We start from the raw sequence: 10,841 nt of genomic DNA, 5'->3' as shown, positions 1-10,841 counted from the left end.
CATCCGAAAAATATTTATTGTTAAAAACTGAAGAGATATTAAGATGAATACAAACAAATTCTCTTGGTTTCTTTGCATTTAAATGTGTTCAGGATAAACTTTCGATTTTAATAACTCCAACAATAATGTTTTTGTCCTCTTCATTGAATAGTTATAGCCTGCCAGGTTTTCCAACAGCTCTGCCACTTTCAATTGATGAAACTGCTCTAATAATTGCTGAACGAGAGAATTCTTTGGTATTTATTGCATCAACGATTCTGACATGTCCATCAACAACTATCCGCGCCATGCGTTCTAATCGATTTTCAATTCTTCGGTATTCAAATGACATCATTTTTTCTCGAAGAATTAACTGTCCACGTTCTCTTTTGGTTTTTCACAACACTCATTTCAAAAAAATTCTGGTAATGATCATATTTTTATTTTTTAAAAAAAATTTTTTTTAAATGAAAAAAAATCAAAAAAAATATTTTCGTTTAAATTCTAACTTAGTGATACCCCTTGCTATTGCCTAATCTCCTTTGGGGAGGCACAAATCAGAGATGGAGGAGCTAGCCTTCCCATCGTCTCCCCCATCAGAGATTAGGTATAGTAATTTAATCAACAATTTCAGTCATTGATTTTTCCTTATTTACTGAAAACAATGTTAAAAATTTAAAAAGTGTGAAAAATCAACTTATTATTAAAAAAAAGTCCGGGTTTTTAAAAAAGTTCAAGTTAATAAATCACCCTATATTCATTTTCATCTGAAAATAATACAAAATTTTCATTTCAAAATAAATTCGAAATTTTGATGTTCATAATTTTTAAACAAAAACTATTTATCAGAAAAAAATGACAATTTAATATTTTTATTTTGTTTAATAACTATTTTGAAGTCAACTTCCTATTTTTCTTTTTTGAAATTTATGTGTTATGAAAGTTTTAAGAACGGAGATAAATGTTGATTTCAGTAAAAGAAAACTTGTTTTTGATAAGCTTTTATAAAAATTCAAATAAACAGTTGTTTATCACAAGATTCAATTTCGTTGTTCCAAATATGTTCACAATAATTGGTTTATCAAAAACTCATTTTTTGAAAAACTGAACCAAATAAATATTTAAATCATTATGTACCCATAAGAAATTTATTTAATAAATGAAAATTCCAAATTTTAACTTATTGAAAGAATAGCATCGAAAAAGAAAGAATGTCGACTCTTTCATTTTTTTTCCGATGGACATATTGATGCGAATGATTCGAAATTTGTTCTTTTTCACAAAAAAGGAGCATCATCAAATCCTCAATAAGCTGGTGCAGATCAACATCCAGAACAAAAAATTCAGAAGAAAGGCAAAGCATCCAAAGCGCAATACAATAGTTTGTTATTTTCACCGCATGAGCAAAGTTGTTGCAAATAATGGAGCAGATGCCGATTTCTTCAACAAGACATAACAAACGCCATGTACGTCAACTGGGATTACATAGAAAATTCAACAATTTTATTGGCAAAAATTATCTTTAATCGTCTGTGAGTGTTATTTGACTTGTCAAACGAAGTTCCAACAATTTCAGTAATTTTTATGGTTTACCAAATCTACTTTGAATTCCATTCAGATAGATATTCTTCGAAAAACATGTACCAATTTTCATTATTATTTTGTCCGATTTGTCAAAAATGCATTGATAACTTTAAATTGTGAAAAGAAATATTTGGAACAGCGCTTGGAGATCAACCATTCTGCATTTGCCATGAGGTATGAATAATTTATTCATTAATTCTGTATCATTCGCTTTCACATCTCCCATCCTTTTTTAGGTATTTTGAAGTTAGTTATTTTTGAGATAAACCATCTTTTTCTGAAATGTGTTGAATTTATCAGAAAAGCAATGGCTTTGGCGAGATTCTGAATTGATGGGAATTTCTTGGGAAGAAAAGGCAACAATATTGGAGCACAAGGAAGAGAGTTTAGAAAAAGAAGAAGGTGAAAAAGAAATTGAAAGAATGAGATAAATTGGAGAGAGAAAAAAGAGATGGAGATATAGTCAATATTGGGCGGAAACGAAGGGCAAGTGGTTGTGAAGAGAGATAAGGCAGATGGATAGGGTTTTAATACTTCTTAATGAATGCTTGGTTGAAGAAGAAGGGCAAATTGTGCTTTGAATGTTTGCAGAAAAAAATTTATTTTAATTTTATTTTTTTTGAAGAATATGAAAAGAGAAGGTTCACATCACATATCATCTCAGCTGAAACAAATGGCTTCTTAAAAATGCCTTTTCGCTGAAATAGAAGATGAGTATTTTTTGAATAACAAGCATAGGCAGTTAGTACAAAATGGTTCAAACAGAAAAATTGAGAAGCAAGAAAGTGAGCTGAAGAAGAATAAAGTTGAAGAGCTTATTTGGATGTTTGGAGCAAAGAAGCAGAAGAAGAAGATGTTAAGGAGAGGAATTGAAGAGAAGAAGAGGAATTGATCAATTAAATGATGTGAAAGTTGGAGGAAAGTTATGAAGGGAGAGCAATTGATCAGCAGACAAGTGGAATAAAGAGAAGGTGGATGAAAAAAGACTCATCATTTAACAGAAATTGGAAAGGATTCATTTAATAATCCGAAACAACGCATTCAAATGGTGATTTTGAGGTCATTTGTGTTGATATGGCATTATCTATTTTTTGTGCTTTAATTTGAAAGCAATTTCTATTTGAAAAGGTTTTTTCCTTTTATTCAATTTTATCCTTTTATTTAATTATATTTTATAATATTTTTAAATAGAAAAAATTTCATCTGCATCAGCAAATACCAATTTATAGTTTGCCAGAAGAGAAGAAATTGGATTGTTTTGAATGCATCTCGGATGCTTTCCAAACGCTCTCAAAATGATTGCAGAAAGAAGGATTCTTTCTTTTTCAAATAGCTTTTTAACTATTATTAAGGGTCACTTTGATCAAACAAAAAACATTTAAATTCACAAATCAAAATTAATTATCAATCCGCATGAGAATGCATTTGTGCGTTTTGGCATATTTGATTCTTGGGAAGGCATTTGCAGCACAAAATACCTCAGGTATTTCCCCATTGAAAAATATAGGAATTTTTTTGAATAATTAAAAATTTGCATTATCTGTATTTATAAATATCAAGGCAATTCAAATGATTCACATTTTCTATCCAAGGGTGATAACAATTTCTTTTTTGATCAGAATACAGTCTCAGAAGTGAAAAGATTGCAGTCAGGAATATCAACAGTTGTTAATTTATTTTTTGTATTTTCCAATTCCACAAATGGACTGAAAAATTTGGCAATTGAACATTTTTCTTCACCTTTCATGTTTATTACAGATAAATCAATTATCACAATTGATTCCTGCATTTCCCAACAAAAATCGGAATCTCCTTTTCATTTACAAAGTGGGTCAATCAATGTTGTGAATTTGACTTTGATCCCTCAAAAGAATTTGAACCCTTCCAGTCTCGTATTTTCTTCTGATGATTCAAATATTGCTATTTTGAGCAATTCGATCATGATGGATCTGACTATATCATCCTCAGACTATTTCCTGTTATCAGGAAAGAGCAAAAGTGAACAGATCAATGATTGTGCCTTCAGGAACATGTCTGTGAAATATGATGCGAATAGCGATCATTTTGTGGAACATTCATGTTTTCTGAGTTCTATGGAGAATTGCCTCATTTATTCATGTGCGAATGCCTTTGAAGGAAGGGCCTCGAGCGGATCCTATTCTTCAAATTCATTTGTCTGCAGAAACACAACTACACACATCGGGAAAAGAGAAATGAATGATCTAGAAAAAAAAGGACAGATGAATTTTACTGATAGCCAATCCTTTTCATTGTGTGAATGGACTGACTGCACAGCCCCACAAGGAGGTGCTCTTTTTGTGCATGACAACGAAAATGCAATTTTGAAGGTGGAAAATTCAACCTTTACAAATTGCAATGCTTCTTCAACAAGAGGCGGAGGAATATATGCATTGAAAATAGCAGAATGCATTGTGAAATTCACATCATTTGTTCAATGCTCTTGCGCTTCGATTAATACGGACTGTGGCGGTGGAGGAATAATGGTTGAGAATGCGTTAACTCAATCTCTTGCTGATTGCTGCTCATTTGAGAATTGCTCATCTGGAAACGATGGGGGCGCAATTGATCTCCGTCCAACAAAAACTCAGGTGCAAAAGCACTGCATTTCAAATTGTGTATTTTTAAATTGCAGTGCTCTTAACTCGGGAAGTTCTGGAGGAGGGGCAATAGAACATTGGGATTGCACAGACAAAGTTGTCATTTCCAGTTGTCTTTTCTGCAACTGTTCTTCGGAGAATGATGGAGGTGCTGCTTGTCAACAAATAAATTCAATTAATAAAGGAACATTATTTTTTTATTGTTTTTTCCACAATAATACATGTAGAAGAAGTGGCCATGATATTTATCTTTCGGGATCTTCAGAAAATAATATTGATTCGAGTTGTTATTCAACTCGGAATACAATAAATAGAGTTAGCACAACTGTATCTGAAAATGGAGATAAAAGTGAATGGCTTCGGAATGATGGTGGAAGAGTTAGATTTGTCTCCTCAGTGCAAGCACAACAAAATGCCAAAGATGCATATGCATGTGGAATCAACGAAAGCTATCCATGCAACACTGTCAGCCATTGCCTCACTCAACTTATTCCTGAATTTGTGAAAGATGTTGAGATTCTCGCAGGAACGATCACAGAAACCAAAGGTGTGGATTGTGGCTCCATTGCCATCACGATTTATGGTCAAAGTGATTTGAGCACGATAGTGCAGACAGAATTAGAGGCAACTGGATTATCTCTTTTCTCAGTCTCAACAGGTGAATTGTCCATCAGTGACCTTGAACTTGTGCATGACTCGGCATTTGCAAATAATCGAGCCTCAAGGCTATTTGAGATCACTGGAGCTGGAGAGATGCATATAAGCAATCTGAACATATTTGCTGGAAGCGAACAAAGTGAAAATACAGCATTTGCTGCAGAGCTGATAAACATTCAGAATGGCATGTTTCAGATGGAAAATGTGAACTGGGAAAAGACTATCTCCGCTGTTTCGTTGTTTTCGCTTTCTTCAACAAATGAAATTTCATTGACTCTCTCAGTGTGTTCCTTCAGTGGAATAGAAAAAACTACAAGCGGAGCATCTGTAATATCGTTTTCCAGGGATAATATAATTATTGATCTGAATTCGAGCACTTTTGAAGGATGCGGAAGCAGAACATCTGCTGATGGGGGATCGATGATGTTGTGTGTTGGAAATGGAAATGATGTGAAAGTGAAAGGTGGTAATTTTGATGAGTGCTTTTGTTCTTCATCCAACGGACTGGGGGGAGGAATTCTTCTTCGATTATTGAATGAAAATCCAGAATTCCTGATTTCTTCTTCCTTTGTAACGAACACGGCCAAATGTGGAAGTGATATCTTTGTTATTTCCCCAAATCTGGAAGTGACCGCGAAGTCACAAAAAATCACATGCGTCACTGCCTCTTTGGATTCTGTTGACAAAGTGCAAGGATATGACAATGGAAATACAAGTGCAGCCATTCCTTTGTGTATTTATCTCCTTCCCATTCCAGCAGAAATATATGTGAGCAATTCTGAGGCATGTGATCATTCACACTGTGGAATAGTCAAATTCCCTTGTTTGACAATGAAACATTCACTCACACGGCTAACAGGAGAAAAGAAAGTTGTTGTGAATGGAATGATTATGATGGGTGATGAATTGGCATTTGGTGAACAGAAGCATGAAATCAGAGGAAATGATGATCAAAGTGGCTGGACAGTCTCTGATGCAAGTTCGACATCAAACTCAGCGATGATAACAGCAAGTATTGAAACAGAATTATCAACACTTATCTTCTCTCTTCCTCCTTCTTTTTCATCACATTCCACTTTCATTTCGTCTTCTTCACAACTGACTTTGTCTCATTGTTCTTTGATTCTTCAAGCACCTTCATCAGAATTGGTATTGCTATTCTTATCTGTTGAATCTGGAATCCTGACGATCGACAACTTCTCTGCTTCTTCAATCACTTTGAGTGGAAATCCATTGATCTCTTTGTCTGGAACCGGAACAAATGCCGAGTTAATGAACACCAAATGGCTGAACATGACGAAAAGCAATTTCACAAAAATTGAAAGAACAGCAGGATGTGGAGGCTGTGTGAACATCAATAACAGCAATGATGAAAATGAAAATTCAAATGGAGAAATCAATATCGAAGAGTGTGGCTTTGATGGATGTTGCGTGCTGTCTGATGGAGGCAAAGGAGGAGCTATTTTCGCACAGATGAAAGGGAACACGCAATTGAATATTATTTCAAGCACATTTACGGGATGTGCAGCACCAGCTGGAGAAGCGAAGACTGGGTTTGGAGGAGGGATGGCATTGAAGTTGGTGGATGGTGATTCTTCATTTGTGATATCATCCCCTGCTTTTGATGATGATAATCCAAACACTGCCAAATATGGAAATGATCTTTTGTTGAATCGCCAAACTTGACAAAGAGCATCACAAACGCATCCCTTCCGTTTGTATCTGAGAATCTGAATGATATTTCCTTGGATTCCATGAGCGGCTTTGATGGGAATGATACAGAGAATGCTGTTCCACTGATCTATTTCTGGAGAGCAATTGGCTCAGAGTTATTTGTTGGGAGCGAAGGAAGAGACATGGGTGCGTGTGGATTCTCAGATTATCCTTGCCTGTCAATCGATTATTCTTTGGAGCGAATGGTTGAAGGAAATGAAAGGATTATCAGTGTCATAGGAAAGGCGATTCTTCAGAAGAGTGTTGATGTCAGTGGGCTTTCAACAAGATCAAATAATACAGTCATGTGCTCTTTGGAATGTCTCTCTTCGCTTGAAGGAACAGAAGGAACGGCAATGAAGATTCAAAGTATTACCAATTTCGAACTGATAAGCTTTGTTGTTCCACCTTCATTCGCAAGTGGAGTCAATGTTTTGTTGCATATTGGATCAAGTGAAGGACTATTGACTCTGAAAGATTGTTCATTCAGCAAAAAGGAAGAAAATGAAGAAGAAGAAGAAATGATTAACTTTGGGTTGATCGAGGCAGATGAAGGCACAGTTGTGTTGGAAATTGTGGCAATTCAATCACTTTGCTTTTCACAAGATATTATTTCCGTTCATCCAACAACAATTTTGAATATGAAAAATCTTACGATGAAGAATGTTGAGCTTGATGGTGCAAGCGGATTGAGCATTTCAAAGAGTTCAAGAAGAGAGAAAAATGAAGTGGAGCAAGATGTTGTTATTGAATGGAGTTCATTCGAAGAAGTCACTCAGAATACAACTGATGATATTCCCATCATTCGGAACAAAAATGATGAAGAGCCATTGAAAATGGTTGTTAGAAACACAACAATGAAGAGATGCGGCGGATCGAAATGTGAAAAGGGAGGAGGAATGTTTTCTGTGTTGAATGAGGGAGGAAACTTTGACTGCTCATTTTGCACGATTTCTGAGTGCTTCTGCTCGAGCACAGGAAGAGGCGGGTGGCTGTTTCTGGAATGCACCTCGACAGCTGAGCAGCCTCTGAATTTTGTTCTGTCGAACATCACATTCAGAGACAACTCTGCATTCAGAGGGAGAGATGTGTATGTGAGATGCCATTCGATTGAAACACAAATTGTTGATGAGCAATTCTTGTTGGATTTCAGATTGCCATTTGTGAAGGAGCTGGCAATGTGGGGCTGCACAACAGACTCTTTTGTGGGTGAAGAGGATCTTCTGCTGAGGGTTGTGAAATATCAGAGCGAGACTATATTTGTGTCTATAACTGCAGACAATCACGCAGATAGCAAACAATGTGGAGAGGTCAATGCACCTTGCGAGTCGCTGAATGTGGGAGTTCAACACATCATTCCTTCATCATATTCTCAACTGCTTATCTCAAAGGAAACAGTTGTTGTTGGGGAATGCAGTGTTCAAGATATGAGCATCCGCTCACTGCAATCTCCTTCATCGGCTTTTGCGTATCTGAACTCAACAATAACCAAAGAGGAAAGTCTTATCACAACCTCAGAGAATGTTAGAATTGAGAGATTGAAATTCAATTTTGGTCAGTTATTTTCATATTCGGGGAGTTCAATCATTCATGAATCAAGTGGTCAGCTTTCTCTTTCATTTGTTGACTTCTCTTCTGTTGGAGGGTCAAATATCAATCAACCTTCTGTTGTTCTCAATTCAACCTTGCTGAGCATTGCAAAAGGGATTCTGCATGTTGACAACTGCTTAATATTGCTCCTTTCATTCAAGAAGCCATTCTTTCAGTTTTGTGGGGAAGAGATATCGTTGACAAACATGAAGCTGGAACAGATTGAATCAACAAGAAATGTTTTTGAGATTGGCAACTGTGGAAGCGTTGCACTCAATGGAATAGTTGTGAATGGAGTGAAATTGTCTGAGGGTTGCATCATTTCGATTGACAGTTCAACTTCAGGGGCAATTTCTGTTGGAAGCTCCTTATTCAAGAACTGCTCTAGGAATTCAGAAGGAGCTTCTGTTCTTTCTGCATCCTTGTCATCTGCTCAAATTGTTCTTTCAAATTGTTCTTGTTCAGACTGTAATTCTCTGTCAAACAAAGGAAGCATGATGGAGATGAACAATGCGAAGAATGTTTCCATGCACATTTGTGGGTTTGAAGGAATTCTTTCAAAAGAAAGTGAAAGCGAGAGGAAGAGAAATGATGCATTTGAAGAAATATGTGAATGGAGTGGATCACTTGTTCATTCAACTAATACAACATTGATGATGAAGGATGTGACAATATTGAATGCTTCTTCAGGTGGATTATCTATATCGAGCGGGAATGTGGCAATTGAGAAAGGAGAGTTTTTGAACAATAATCCATTCATTGAAAATTATCCATCATTGAGAAGAAATATCATCTGCTCTGATTCAGGATCACTGTCAATTTCCAGCTTGAAAGGGGGAGATGGAGTTTTCCCAGACATATCGATGTGGATTTTGAATGATGGATGCAGTTTTGAAGGGATTGTTTCTGAAAGAGCATCTTCATTCTTCATTCCGGTGTTGGAAGGGGCTTCGGCCAGCGAAAATGGAGGTGGAACAGAAATTCAATTCAAGGGAGCGCTTCTTCTGCCATGTGATTTGTCATTCCGACTGATTTTATCAGCTGGAGATACAGACCTGATTGAGACATATCATTTTGCAGAAGATGGGTTTGTGAGTGAAGCGGAAGCAGTTGGGATGGTGCCTTCGAGAAATCTTTCGTCGATCCCAGACGATACGGAGGTGTCTGTGATGATTGTGTATGGAAAGCGGTTGTCTGCAACTGATGCATTTGTTCTGAAGAACAGAAGCGAACCCAAGGCAAATGGGGATGAAAGGATTGCTGAAGGAGGAAAAGAAGGGAAATCGTATTGGTTGTTGATTGTTGTTGTGCTTGTTGTGATATTATTGATTGTTCTCATCGGTTTTATTTTGTTTGTAATTCGATGGAAGAAGGTTAAGAATGAAGCAGAAGATCTGAGAGAGATTGTGAATGATAACATCAGAAAGGATCCGAAGGCGTTTGAGATGGTGACGATGGAGATGTCGCCAGAGGAGCAGTGGAGGAGAGCTGAGAGGGAGGCAGAGAAGAAGAGCGATGAGAGAATCAAGAAGAGGGTGTATGCGAAAAGCTTGGGACATTCGGAGTCATCGGAGCATCTTCTGTCAGAGAGTGGATCGACTGAATACATTTTGGGCAGAGACTCAGACAAGATCCCTCAATGGATGCTTGAGAAGGTTGATGAAAAAGAAGATGAGGAAACAAGAAAAAGAACTCCATCTCCATCCACTTCATCCACTTCAACCACAGACACTTCAGATACAGAATCCACATTTGTTCGAGGGGAGGACCTGTGCCCAACCACTTCATCGATGTCGAATCTGGTGGATGCAATGGCGTGTTCATCACCACATGAGAAGCTGATTGTGGATCTGAGGGATTCGCTGTTCATGCTGCTTCATGGAAGGAATGAGAAGAAGGAGATGGCGATAGGCACTCTGAAGGAAAGAGAGCAGACAGCTGCCCAGGTCTTGTTCTGGGTGGCCAATCTCGCCCTCCACTCATTTTCCGAGATGGACAACCCTCTTCAGTCACTTGTCAATCTGAGCCCACACATTGTACTATTCTCTGAGCACATGGTCATCTGCATTGTGATGCACTCCGACTTCTCATCTGACGATGATTCGGATTCATCATCCATCTCCTCGTCAACTGTTGCGACATCTGCCAGCAATGATGATGATGAGGAGGAGGAGGACTCTCTGCCCTCGTCTGCCTTTGAGGATGAGGATGACAATTTCAAGAAGGAGTGCCTGAGGTGGAAGGCGCCTGAGCTGCAAATGAACAAGAAGATGGGGGCAACAGAGAAGTCGGTGGCATTCTCGATCGGGATGATGCTGTGGGAGTGCCTGACACTCCAGATCCCGTTCGGGGAGTATGGGGCAGAGGCAGCTGGGCAGAAGATTGTGAATGGAGAAGTGCCGAATGTGGGGCTGGTGAAGGACACACCATATTTGGAGTTTTGGAGGTTGTGTGTCTCGTGGAATGAGGCAGACAGGCCTTCTCTGAGCGGGATGAAGCGAGAGCTGATTGGGCACTTTCCAGCTGGGGCAGTGATGGTGACGCTGACAGATGCAATCTGCGATTCTTTGCGAGACGAAGACGAAGAGGAAGAGGAAGAAGAGGGGATGGAAGAGGAAGAAGATGGGATGAGCGAAGCGATAAGCAAAGAAGAGGGGAGGAAAAGTCGAAAATACTTGTGATGATGGTCGTATTGGTTGG

The 10,841-nt window shown here is 37.9% G+C and overlaps 2 protein-coding genes across 2 annotated transcripts; both read left to right on the top strand.

Moving 5' to 3' along the window:
* Window positions 1-3,656: 3,656 nt before the first annotated feature.
* On the top strand, window positions 3,657-6,524 carry MONOS_15670 (uncharacterized protein; the record flags this gene model as incomplete). Its single annotated transcript, XM_067868563.1, has 1 exon — window positions 3,657-6,524. The coding sequence occupies one exon, from the start codon at window positions 3,657-3,659 to the stop codon at window positions 6,522-6,524; it is 2,868 nt and encodes a 955-aa protein (XP_067723759.1).
* A 68-nt stretch (window positions 6,525-6,592) lies between these two features.
* On the top strand, window positions 6,593-10,836 carry MONOS_17906 (uncharacterized protein; the record flags this gene model as incomplete). The annotated part of the gene is made up of 1 exon (XM_067870873.1): window positions 6,593-10,836. The coding sequence occupies one exon, from the start codon at window positions 6,593-6,595 to the stop codon at window positions 10,820-10,822; it is 4,230 nt and encodes a 1,409-aa protein (XP_067723758.1). The 3' UTR covers window positions 10,823-10,836.
* Window positions 10,837-10,841: the final 5 nt, after the last annotated feature.

The sequence above is a fragment of the Monocercomonoides exilis genome (genome assembly GCF_001643675.1).
Source record: "Monocercomonoides exilis strain PA203 chromosome Unknown scaffold36-1065637, whole genome shotgun sequence".
Taxonomy (NCBI): Eukaryota; Preaxostyla; order Oxymonadida; family Polymastigidae; genus Monocercomonoides; species Monocercomonoides exilis.
This window is presented reverse-complemented; position numbering and strand designations above follow the sequence as displayed.